Source organism: Phallusia mammillata, chromosome 2, assembly GCF_965637545.1.
Source record: "Phallusia mammillata chromosome 2, kaPhaMamm4.hap1.1, whole genome shotgun sequence".
NCBI classification, from domain to species: domain Eukaryota; kingdom Metazoa; phylum Chordata; class Ascidiacea; order Phlebobranchia; family Ascidiidae; genus Phallusia; species Phallusia mammillata.
In genome coordinates this window covers 8,302,167-8,314,425 of record NC_137253.1, presented here as the reverse complement: position 1 = coordinate 8,314,425, position 12,259 = coordinate 8,302,167, and the positions used below count along the sequence as shown (strand labels likewise).

The following is a 12,259-nucleotide window of genomic DNA, read 5'->3' as shown; positions in this document are numbered from 1 at the left end:
ATGGCAATGTTGTTTGAACTTCCGCAGATATCCAAATTAAATTATAAATTCTGTGACAAATATTTGTGCCAAAACAAGCCACATTTTAAACCCATTTTACCAATTAAAATCATTGTTTAGTTTAAACTATTTTTTTGTCTTAAATTGATTAGGTTTTGTTATTTTTTATGCAGGAGAATTAATTGCTGCACAATACGTTTATGCGACTGTGACCGGAATTACAGTAACCGATGACGAAAGACTGTACGTCACAACCAAGATGGGATACGTCACAATCGACAAACTGTTCCACGGAAGAAGAAACGACAGGGAGACGATAGAGAAGAAGCAAATTTCATCTAAGCCGGGATCGGAACGTCGACTCACCGCACAAAAGCGAAAAAACACCAGATCTTCTGCATGTTGTATTTTATAGTGCTTGCTGTAACTCATTGGCCTTCAATCTATGGGACTCCAAGTGGGGTCGCCTAAACTTTTTCTTGGGCCGCTTTAAATTCAATTTATTGGCGTTTAAATTTATTACCAAAAAAAGGATATAAAATACTGAACAGGTGTTTCGTCCACCAGGTTGCATATTTAACAAATTTGTCGTTCAACTGGTGTAAAACAAAATACTAGTTGTTGAACTTGTATTTTTGCTAACGTTTTGCCCACCAGAACGGTAGGGCTTCTTCAGAGCAATGAATGGTATAATGCGAACACAACAAGCGAAAATGCACAAGCGCAGCGGGATAAAACGATAAAAGTTATTACACGAGAACAAAGGCTTTCTGTTGCGCTGTCTTTTAATTGGTAGAGGGCGTGACTCTATGCGCCCAGACAGCACAGCAGGGGCGATCGCTTATATTCCTAGAACGGTTCTCAACGCGCCTTTCCTCGCGCTCAACAACTCCAAGGCACCAAGAGCCAAAATAACGAATTCTTTTATTAAGGCAATTCAGGACAGAGATGGCGCTCAAGGGTTCAGCAGCAAGACGAGCACAAGGGCAAATGCGGTTTCTGCAAATATGCACTAATTTAGTTAAGGAAACAGACGAGAAATTATCAGTACAGTTGACTTTTACCGAACTATTATAGGACCAGAGTCACAGTAACATTCAAAGCGATCAGGAGATTTTAGGTTCTGCAAATACAGCATCAAATTCAATAAACATCACCAAAACACATTAGTAACGAACTGCGAGACTTTAGGCAAAAAAGGCTTACCGGAATAATACAGTTATTTACAGCAACAGCAAGTTGGCTGACGACGGTGTGGGATCCGTGGGCCAGAAATGCACAATTACACATTGGACGACCGGCAACAGTTCAGTTAGCACAAATTTTCTATTCGTTACCAAAGAAACAAACATAACCAGTCAATTAAATAAAGCACAACATTGCGCCATACAAGAGAGTTAAGGTTACTGGCGGGAAACATAGAAAACATAATAATATGTACGATGGCGATGTAACACTTTCCGTGAAGAGTTAAGTGTGCTAGATTGTAACAGTGCGTATCTAATGCCTGTTATTTGGAGGGGAAGTCGGACGCAAAATGTCGCGGAAAACTGGGCTTAGGTTTTTGCCATCATTACGATTTAAAATATTTGATAAATTTTATGATGCCATTATAAAACATTTGAATTATAATTTATGAGAAAACAACAACTAACTTAGTATTTTATTTAGCATTACACCAGTTGAACGAAAAATTTGTGAAAATTCATACGTTGTTCTAGTTCGCAAACTTTGCTCATGTTTTGCAGTACAGCTTGGTACCTAATCATTGTAATGCAATAATCAAAAACCGAATAATTACGACCCAAATCTATATAAAACACAAGTTATCCAACCCATTTGTTACGCGATAGAGCCCCATGAATGACATATTGTGTCCAAATTAATACAGGGGGTACAGGAAAATACACAAACTTACTGATTTCTGCAAACTGGTAAGCTTTAACGCGAATTAGATTGGTTAAATTGAATAAACCTTTTGAATTCTAACATTTAAGCGTAATAATACACGCTGAATGCTAATATTTAAAGTCTAGTTTAAAATTAAGCGGGCAAATTTACATGAAAATAATTTCAGTTTCGGCATACTCCTCATCGGAAAAAAATTGGGTCGCAAGTAAATATTGATTTCATTTTCTTTTAAATTGGGGTTGCCAATAGAAAAGGTTGAAGACCACTACTGCAACTGACAACAATGTGTCTGTGCTCACTGTTTTGTATACTTTTCAAACATTCTTGCAAAAATTTTCGCTAAAATAAACTAAGGCTACAGCCATTCCGTTTTTTTTTTCGATTTTGGGGAGTCAAAAAATCGAAGAAAAATCCGTTTTTCGGTGGTTTTTCGTCGAATTTTCCTGTTCAAAACCGGTTATGCCTCCTACCGAACTTCCAATCCGGTTCAAATCGGTTTTCAAAATCGAAATTTTTGACCCGATTTTCGTAATAACCCAAAGGCTATAGCTTTCCGTTTTTTCGATTTTGGGGGTCAAAAAATCGAAGAATAATCCGGTTTTGGTGGATTTTCGCGGGAATATTCCCGTTTCAAACCGGTTATGACCGGTTTCTGCCTCCTGTCCAACCCCCAAACCGGTTTAAACCGATCTTCAAACTCAAAAATTTTGACCCGATTCTTGAAAAAACCCTAAGGCTATAGCCTTTCCGTTTTTTCGATTTTGGGGGGTCAAAAAATCGAAGAAAAATCCGGTTTTCAGTGGGTTTTCGCGGGAATATTCCGGTTCCAAACCGGTTATGACCGGTTTCTGCCTCCTGTCGAACCCCAAAACCGGTTCAAACCTGTTTTCAAAATCTAAAATTTTGACAAGACTTTCGAAAAAACCCTAAGGCTGGTTTCTGACTCCTGTCGAACCCCAAGCCTGTTTAAACCGGTTTTCAAAATCTAAAATTTTGACGCGATTATTGAAAAAAACCTAAGGCTGCCTTTTCGTTTTTTCGAATTTGGGGCTCAAAAAATCGAAGAAAAGTCCGGGTTTCGGTGGGTTTTCGCTGGAATATTCCGGTTTCAAACCGGTTATGATCGGTTTCTGCTTCCTGCCAAACCCCCAAACCGGTTTAAACCGGTTTTCAAAATCGAAAATTTTGACCCGATTTTCGAAAAAAACCTAAGGCTATGGCTTTTCCGTTTTTTTGATTTTGGGGGATCAAAAAATTGAAGAAAAATCCGATTTTTGCGGGAATATTCCGGTTTCTGCCTCCTACCGAACCTCCAAACCGGTTGGAACCGGATAGGTGAAAGTTTGACCTGATTTAAGTTTCCTATGTCTTTCTTTTTTCGGATTGAGGGGCTCAAAGAAAATTAATGTTTCTGTCTCCTACGGTCCTGTTTTTGCGTTTAACCAAACTAGGAAATTTCCGAGTTGGCTTTGTCGGTATGCAAATTCATTAACACGCGTTAAATTGTTTCAATTCGGCAAACTCGTTCTGATAACTGCTGATTTTGTATGTTGTTTCTTAGATGCGAGATATTTTTCAGTTGGCGACGAAATCTTTTCCATGTGATATGTTGAACATTTTTATTCGGTAAATATTGAATTGCCTACATTGTATAGAACAAAGCACGAAAACAAACACAAGTGAATATAAAACAATACGATTCAATATTTCACAAACACAGCGGCCCAAATTGTCCCAATGAAAGCAACGATGGCAGCCGTTGCCACGGTAACAGTGACGGTATCCAGCAACGTAACCAGGGTCCCAATTCCAAGTCCAGTGACGATTTGAGCTAGTTGAATCATACACGTAACTAATGCGCAGTCTGTGCCGATTCCCCGCTCATCCGAAGTTCCAACCAGGTCCTGTGTTCATTGGTACAGGATTTATATTGGTGATAAGTGATTTTCAACTAGTGTATTATAAAATATTTCTATTAGTGTGCCGTAAGTAGTTTTTGCAATCTTGTGGCTGTAGGTTAGACCACTTTAGCCGTCCAAATGCAAAGGTAGTGAGAACCTCGTTTTGATTTTATTGTCAAATGTAGCCTTACGAATAAATAAATATATCTACTGGTGTTCGAAGCAAATTTACGATTGATGTAATTGTAAGTGAATCTTAAACGAAACCTCATTTTAAAGTTTTCTGTCAGCTAATGAATTATACAAAAACGCTAGAATCCAATTTTGATGTCATTCTTAAAAAACCTTGAACAAGTCATTAAACTTATGAATTAATTTCTGTGAATTACTCTTTTGATCTACTGATTAAAGACATGTGGTTTGTGAAATACGCTAGAGGTGCTCTGATTTACCTATCTTGTTTCTGCCTAAAATTTGCCGCAAACCCAAAACCTAAATGTGGGTATAGATCAATAGTTCCCAACCTTTTCTGGGGACAGACACCTATCCCATGCCGTAGGTAAAATTTGCATATTTCTTTTTTAATCTAAACTCAGTTTATCTCTTGTCAAATGTTGCAAATAGGTAAAGGATCGCAAACCCAACTTTGCCTTAATTGTCAGAAAAAGTGCGTTGCTAGTAAAATGCTTTTAAAATCAAAAATATATATATTTCTAAGTTTCTTGCTTTTACGATTAACTCAAAATAGTCCACAGTATCTATGGGTGTATTACCAGGCTCCCAACCGCTAAATAAAAAAAGAAAACAAGTAGTCACATTACCTTGTATGTTTCATGATACTGTGCGACCAGTAGATACGGTAAGGTATAGAGGGTGGCCGACATCACACCGATGGCTGACGACAGACACAGAACCACGTATGTGTTGGGGAACAATGCCACTACACCAGATCCAACACCGAAAGCGAGGTAGCCGAAGACGTACATTGCACGTGACCCAAACCGACGAATCAGAGGCTTCAGAGCAGCTAGAATTAAAAATGATGGATGCATGTGTTACTATTGACAGCAGACTTTAATAAGTTGGTATGGTTTGTATGTTCACTTTCGCAAAGATGTCCATAGCAATTGTTCACATGCGGAAAATGCTAATATATAACGAGATGAAAGTAACAGAGATAACCCTGTATCATAATAGAGACGCTCACCTAATACAGACTGTTCAGTTTAGACCAAAAAAAGTAACAACAGGGTCAAAAAGAGACAGTTTTTACGTCTTGTCAAAAAATGTTTTATTTGCTTCAGTGCATTATCGGCTGATACACATCGATTAAACCACCTTTGGGGATAGCTCTTATTTGGGCTAAACAATTACTGTGACTAAGGGACGATGGTTGATCTACACTCTTTTTTCTGTACCTATAACTTAATAGTTTGTTGATTTTGAGCACCCGTCCAATGACAAAAAAACACGATGACGGCTGAGGCTTATGCCTTTATACCAGATCATGAAGTTAATATTACACAGTAATACGAAGACATCCTACCATATTGCCTTAAGTTTGCCTCTAAAAGTGATATATGCCCCAATTTCTCTAGTTGCTGTATTCTGTTCAGTCGCCCAATTTGAGAATCGCAGCGACAATTACAAAATCATATTTACCACAATATAAAGCCGACGCTGCAGCATTGATGGTGAGGCCCCAATTTCCAATCTCCACTCCTCTCTTGTACAACTCGGATTGCCGGCTGTTGCGGGGAGCACGGGGATCCCCCTGCATCACAACTTGACCCACGAAGTCGGTAAAGAAGAGCGCCATGCATAAGAAGGCAATCCAGCCAAGGAAATGGCAAACGCACAAGTATCTGTGATGTTCGATCAAGACAGTTAACAATTTGCAGCTCAGAGTGGTATTGCGGTCGTGTTCAAGTTTTTTATATTTCCCCTTAAAACTGTAGTAAGATCCCTAACAAACAAGGTAGACATGGGCTAAAATTCAACTGTTTAGATAGTTATTTGACTTTCTTTGCACGAACGTGCAAACCTACAGAGTCTGTACCAATTTGTTGCTTACGATCACCAAGTCGGCCTATGTGGCGAATTGTTTCCTTTAATTAACTTGACTTTGAGGCAAAGTTCAGGCTTATAAAAACAATTCGATTTCGTGTCATACATATATATTAAAACGGCTTACAAGACTGCATCGGTCTTCAAACTAACTTGACATCATCACAAACATGTTGATAGATTTTAAAGGCTTCAATTAAACTACTGGAGTAGTAAGCAGGACCAAAATCAAGGTTCGAACCCGAAAGTACGAGGCTTAAACCAGGCCTAATTTGATGGTGAAAATAACGACCCAAATAGATGTAAAAAGCGACGTGCTGTATTTTTCAAACGTTTTGGCACATGCTCATGCCATAATTAATCAGTGATATGAAGGCCATATCTCACGTGATTTGATTTGTTAAAATAAAGCCCGAATTAGACCAGAAAGCTCTCATTAATATACAGTAAAAAAAGACGTTAATATGCCAGAATTCAAACGGAAAAGTTCGATTCAATATACAACTCTGCATTAGACCCACTTACTTTAATTCCTTCGGCATTGTCCGTATTGACCTAATAAGGCTTCCGATGCCTCCGACCTCCGCCGATTGCTCTTCTTTGCTCCCTGAGGAGCCATTTCCTCTGCTACGACGCTCCAACTTCTTCTGAAAGTGCTCCGAGTCCAAGAGTGACTCCTCATCCTCCGTGGTGGTCTTGTAGTCAGGGAAGAGCTTCTTCTTTGCCACGATTCCTCTCCACCCATCTTCCTTGCCCCGGTTGGGTATGGGGACTTTTCCTGGGTCAGCATCGGCGTAAGGTGATATCTTGTTATGATTCATCATTTCATCCATTGAATAATCTGAATCTTTAAAACATAATTCTTAGGTAATATTAACAACACATAAGTTCTATTTTAATAACTTTTGTGCTCTAACACATATTTATGCTCGTTATTTTAACTATTTTGCGTTTTTTACATGGTTTGACAAAATGGTTAAATTTTTTACATGGTTGGTAAAATTAACAACAAATCGTGCTTTAATGGCAAAAATGGGTTTGAACTTGGTAAACTAAAATATATGTATATGTTTTCCTAACCATATTTTTTATGTGATATCTTTAATAAAGAAACAAACCTGAAGAGCTAATATCATCGTTGTTAAACTCTTCGTACTCAACACTCGGAAATACTCTCCTAGCCGCCAGAACATCAGATGCGTGCTTGCTAACCCCACCTAGCGGCTGTTGAAACTGGTAACCAATCGTGTAGTCGGGGTGAGGTGGAGCCGACGGTTGCACAGAGGGGTCAAAAACGGGGTAAACTTCGTCAGCAGCAAAAGTCCCGTACGCATGGAATCCCCCTGTTTTAGATTTTGACTTTCGACGGCTTGAGCTTGATCTTCGCTTACCGGCTCTTGAGTGCACCCTAGCGGAATGTTTTTTGGAGGCCGAAACCCGCCGTGAGCGTGACTTTCCACTACGCGGCGCACCTGAGTCGGATTTACGTGTCTTCGCCTGGCTTTCCGTTGCCATGGTTTCGTAGTCTTCGAACAGTTTGTTTCGTTTGCTTTTCATCAGAGAGTGGAGAACGGCGCCTTCTACGTCATCTTCCGGCTTCCGGTTTCCCACGCTGTTGTAGTTGTGATTGACGTCGCCGCCTCGTTTTTGCCAATTACTGGAAGAGTTGGAACGTGAGCTGGGTAAGATCGCCCGTCGGGTTTGCTGGTTGCTTTTGTTTTTCTTGGGTTCCTAGAGGTAAAATAGTTGAGAAAAACTTTTTTGGTGGAATTTGGCCCTTATTTTTAAATTACAAGAATGAAAAGAAATTAATAAGCAGAAAGTTTATCTTAGTGTTTTTAGTGGATGATGGCTACTAAATAAAATCTGAGAGCCAAAATTCAGAATGCCAAGCTTCAGCTTCGACGAAGGCATAAGTATTTTTGTAACTAGTTTGATGCAGCATAAACCAAAACCATATCAATTTGATAAAAACAGTGGTGGGACTCGGCCGGTTCGCACCGGTTCTATAGAACCGTTTCACGAAATTTTATGAGATCAGCGAACCGGTTAGCATTACCAGTTACTGTCAATGGATTGTTTGTAACAGAACTGGCTGAAAAATATGACTTTTGTGATAGTACCGACTGACAAAAAATTTGAATCCCACCACTGGATAAAAGGCAAATCTTCGTGTGACGAAAAGTATCGAAATGTGCCAAGATGTCTTTTCATTAGGTATGAAACTTACCAAGGGTTTTTCTGGGATACTGAGAATATTCATGATACAGCAGATGACGAAAACGATTGCTGACGCTGCGTAAACCACTTGTCTGTCTGTGGGAAAGAATCGACCCAGAAATGTGTCATTTGTCCATGAAATCCCACCACTGGCGTAACCGAAGGCACCACCAACTCCTGTTAGGGAAAACGAAAGTTAAATACTATATGTTCTTTGATACGCAACTGTCTACATTGTATTCCCAGATGCCATAACTTTCAGTTGGCTCAACTAAGGTGGCCACTACATAGGATTCGAGACGGAAAATGTATGAACTCACCAGTGAAAATAGCTTGATAAAGTAGACAAACTTTTACGTCTTCTTCGTTGCAAACATCCATCGCGTAAGCTCGGATCGGACCTTCAATGAAATCAGCGCTAAAGTCAAATATCACCACACCAGTTATGGTGATAGCAATCGCCGCTATCACGAAATTCCTGAAAGCAAAAGTAATGATTTTAATTCGACGCTTTGTCGCTGTGAAATGGGATTTCATGAGACAAATTATATGTGTATTTGGATGACAAAAATAAAATAAGGAACTGTTTTAAAATATTTTGTGTTGGGTTTAAATTTTAAACAACGGCAGAAAATGTTGTTAATCGAAAGAAACCTAAATCTTCACCAACTATTTGTAAATTTCTTGGGTTTTCCGGTAAAAATGTGTCATATGATTGCACGAGATATGTCGAATTATAGAAAATGCAATTAGTTAGGGAACTTTTAAAACTTACTTAAATTAACCTTTTTAAATTAAAGTCACAAATGGCAACCAACAACACAAATTAACTTAATTAACAGACATTGACGTTATTTAAATGGGATTTACGTCACAGCTCACCTTGTATCCTGACCACGACGGATGTTTTCAGCATCGAAGTATGACACGATGTGTTCCCCGTTCAAAAATAAAGTGACTCCAATAAGAAGAAGCAAAGTAAGGCCCAAAATAAACGGACGCCGTCTTCCCCAGCGACACTTGCATCTGGAAAAAAAGACACAACGTTGTTTTATTAAATTGTAGCAAAAACAAACGTGAAATAAATCTTCATTTTACGCTATATTAACTACGGTGCATCTATTAACCCAAGTCAATGTTTAATTTTTAAACGCGTGTTATTTGTACACATTTTTTTAGGTAATAGCTTTCTTTAAGTTTAGTATTTTGATCAATTCCTTTACATAGCCTACTTGACAGTTGATATACAAAAGCGTTGGAAGTGCAGCTTTGAATGAATAATGTTTCCGTAGAAATAGTAGTAAAATACATTAAACAAGTTTATATTTTGTGAAACCATAGTTTATGTAGTCATTTTAATCTCTAACTCCCCCAAGTATGAACTGTACCTTATAAAACAGGATTGTATAAATATCATTGCGTTTTGCCCAATTAAAATAACGCAAAAAGTTTGTTACACGATCACCGTTATCTTTTATTTTTAAAGCAGCAATATAAATTTCGCCTACTTAAAAGGCATTGTCAGTTTCTGTCTTATTCAAATGAAATCAAAAGAGGACAAATCCGTTGGTCACTGCCCTGTAGCAAAGATTGATTCCTGTATTCTGTTGTAACATTTACCCACGGTTAACCCCTTACCTGTCACTCACGCTTCCAATTACAGGCTGCAAAACAAAACCGAGAATCGGGCTAATCACCCAAACCAAACTGTACATGTTGGACGGCAAACCGATGCTAAGAAGAATCGGTGTAGTGAGACCAGCTTCCACGGCATAACAAAATTCCCGGCCAAACATAATGCTACTGTTTAAAACCATCTGTGCTTTGGTTCTCTTAGGAGGCGGTTGTTCATCAGCACGACGAGAAAAGGCTGAAAAAGCCGATATCGTCGAAGCCGGCAAAGAACCGATGGAATTTGCACGGCGACGTCGGCGCTTGGGTCGGCCGATGGGTTGGACCGCTTTCAGGGGCAATTCATGTTCTGGGTATGCCATTGCAGTTCCTGTATGCGTTTGCGGCAAGTTATCAAAAGCTCTTGTGTTTTGCATTCGATCATTCACGATTTTCGGCTGTGGACGATGTTGTTTGACTTCCACTACTTCAAAATTACGCTTTCCAACTTTTACTTTCCGAGTACTTGATTCTTTACTGTGCTTCTTTTGTACACCGTCGTCGACTTGAAGGGCTCCGTAAGGGTACAAAGAATCTACCGGTTGATCCTCCATCAATTCTTGATAGCCATCACCACTAACCTCAACGGACAACTGGTCGTTTTGATTGAAACCAACGTCTTCATTGTCTACGTTTTGAGGCATAACTACACTTCTGTATTTCAGTAATTCTGGTAACCTCTTGTAACAGCACAGGCCTTATATGCAAGGTTTAGGGTGCGATCGGATATACTATATTGGCTTTCGGAGTCAATTTTTATGCGAATAATCCTATGATGCGATTACATCTGATCTCGTGACGGATCTAATGCGTGATACTCGTGCCTTCATAATTCAATGGCAATGTTCGATTAACTTTTTAAATAATGCGATTATATACAGGAAATACAAACAATACAAAAAGGTTACACAAGTTATTCGTTGTAGCGACTTCCGCGTGCACGTATCCATAAGGATATGTTATTGCAGTAGTTCTGCATATAGCGCACGTAAACCATGGTTCGCTTGGCTTTACATGGAAATTAATAATCATGCGCCATTGTGTACAAATGGCGCATCCTTTACGCCAGACATTCAAACCCGCTTTATACAGCATCATATATTTGAATTAACGTACATTCAGTAGCTGATTTAAATGTGTAATGCAGTTACAGTAAATGTAACAAAAGTAAAACTTCCCTGCAGCTTGTTTTGGATGAAATATTTGATGACAAAGTTATGTTTTAATGAGAGAAAACAACGTTATATTAAAATTTTATATGGTACCAATACGTCCTCAAGTTCAAGTCGCATTGTTACAGCGAGCAAATCGCACTGCATGTAGCAATTAACAACGGAAAAAAATATGCGAATTTTCAAAAACTATGAAATGCAACATGTAACATGAAAGTTAATTTTGAAATTTGGCACGTCCTAATTTGTACAGGTTTGAATTGTTAATCTTTAACATGTTATAGAACAAAAGCTATACAAAATCTACGTGCCAGATACGCTTCGCCAAGCAGAACGTGCTGCAGCTATATGGCATTATAGGTGGACCCGACAGTGCAAAAGGCGATACGTTTTCACGCATAAGGGAATACCACATTTGCGTGTTTCTAGGGGTCGTTCGGTGATGAGTGTAGGCAAGCACAGTAATCTATTATAAGGAAAATACTTTAAGCCGTAGATTTTCAATCAGTAAGTCACGTAATTGTCAGGTAAAGGTTACCGATGCATTGTATGAAGCGGAAATGACCCAGGTTATACCTCGGCCGGCTTGATAGGGAAACGGGAAGAGGTAACGTAGATGGTTACCTGTTACAGGTTTAATATGAAAAACTGTTGTGCATATATGCTATTAACGGTGGGCAAGCTATAATTCAATGCTCCATTTTATGTATGTGAAGCTAAAGCTCTATAGGTAAACTGTGAGCAGCATGTTATTTATCTAATTAATTTACTGCCTACGTCGCATTTTATTTTCGACGCAGAATAGATTTTTTATTATAGTGCGCAGTTGGATCAACTCGCAGCTTAGATTAGACCAGGGGTCACCAAACTAGGCCTACGGCCAGCGGGCCGGATCCGGCGCTTGGCGTCATTTTATCCTTCCCGCGAAGGTTTTTTAGGTTGAACAAAGCGTATGGAACATTTCGTAACGTAATACGTTAAAATTGCGCAAACCAGCAAAATGGATTCTAGTAAAATAAAATTACCTGGTCTTACAGGTTTAAAAGGCATGATCGAAAAGCAGTTTGCAACGTCACAGACAAGAGCAAAGAATAGTAATTGTGAGCAAACAATTGCATTCTGTTGTTACCTGCGATTAAATATGAAGGAGCAGTAGTTGGTAGATATGAGACACTTTTTTATAGCATTGTGGAAGAAAATAAGTTTTTCCTGTCAAAACTGCCTCGCGAGTTCCTGCATAGAAAAGTTGTAAGCAATGCGGTCCTCGCGCGTGTGTAGCCTACTAAAATTGTCCGGCCCGCTGTGAGAAAAAATTTG

The 12,259-nt window shown here is 39.0% G+C and overlaps 3 protein-coding genes across 4 annotated transcripts in view; 1 reads left to right on the top strand and 2 right to left on the bottom strand.

Annotated features, from left to right (window-relative positions):
- The window catches only part of LOC145213378 (NACHT domain- and WD repeat-containing protein 1-like), a 29,410-nt gene extending 28,891 nt beyond the window's left edge, over positions 1–519 (top strand). For both annotated transcript variants that reach the window (XM_080081627.1, XM_080081626.1), the window contains exon 26: positions 174–519. In XM_080081627.1, coding sequence (XP_079937753.1) covers positions 174–415 — 242 coding nt within the window. In that variant the 3' untranslated portion in view covers positions 416–519. The remainder of the gene's footprint in view (positions 1–173) is intronic.
- A 217-nt stretch (positions 520–736) lies between these two features.
- LOC145213381 (uncharacterized) lies at positions 737–1,336 on the bottom strand. Its single transcript, XM_080081632.1, has 3 exons — positions 1,207–1,336; positions 1,065–1,123; positions 737–999 (listed from the first exon to the last, which is right to left on the bottom strand). Exons 1-3 carry the CDS (start codon positions 1,288–1,290, stop codon positions 786–788), a joined length of 357 nt encoding a protein of 118 aa, XP_079937758.1. The 5' UTR covers positions 1,291–1,336; the 3' UTR covers positions 737–785.
- A 2,180-nt stretch (positions 1,337–3,516) lies between these two features.
- On the bottom strand, positions 3,517–10,463 carry LOC145214702 (membrane-associated transporter protein-like). Its single transcript, XM_080083286.1, has 9 exons — positions 9,738–10,463; positions 8,982–9,125; positions 8,420–8,577; positions 8,110–8,276; positions 6,998–7,610; positions 6,405–6,726; positions 5,475–5,677; positions 4,634–4,839; positions 3,517–3,815 (listed from the first exon to the last, which is right to left on the bottom strand). The coding sequence occupies exons 1-9, from the start codon at positions 10,412–10,414 to the stop codon at positions 3,612–3,614; spliced, it is 2,694 nt and encodes an 897-aa protein (XP_079939412.1). The 5' UTR covers positions 10,415–10,463; the 3' UTR covers positions 3,517–3,611.
- Between the last annotated feature and the right edge of the window lie 1,796 nt (positions 10,464–12,259).

Coding starts and splice junctions, on each gene's coding strand:
- LOC145213381 (XM_080081632.1), bottom strand. CDS start 1,290: ATGTGTAATTGTGCATTTCTGGCCCACGGATCCCACACCGTCGTCAGC. Junction 1,124..1,206: donor TAAATAACTGTATTATTCCG/GTAAGCCTTTTT, acceptor CTGTATTTGCAG/AACCTAAAATCTCCTGATCG. Junction 1,000..1,064: donor TCTGGTCCTATAATAGTTCG/GTAAAAGTCAAC, acceptor GCATATTTGCAG/AAACCGCATTTGCCCTTGTG.
- LOC145214702 (XM_080083286.1), bottom strand. CDS start 10,414: ATGCCTCAAAACGTAGACAATGAAGACGTTGGTTTCAATCAAAACGAC. Junction 8,277..8,419: donor TTATCAAGCTATTTTCACTG/GTGAGTTCATAC, acceptor TTTCCCTAACAG/GAGTTGGTGGTGCCTTCGGT. Junction 3,816..4,633: donor AGTATCATGAAACATACAAG/GTAATGTGACTA, acceptor CAATGAACACAG/GACCTGGTTGGAACTTCGGA.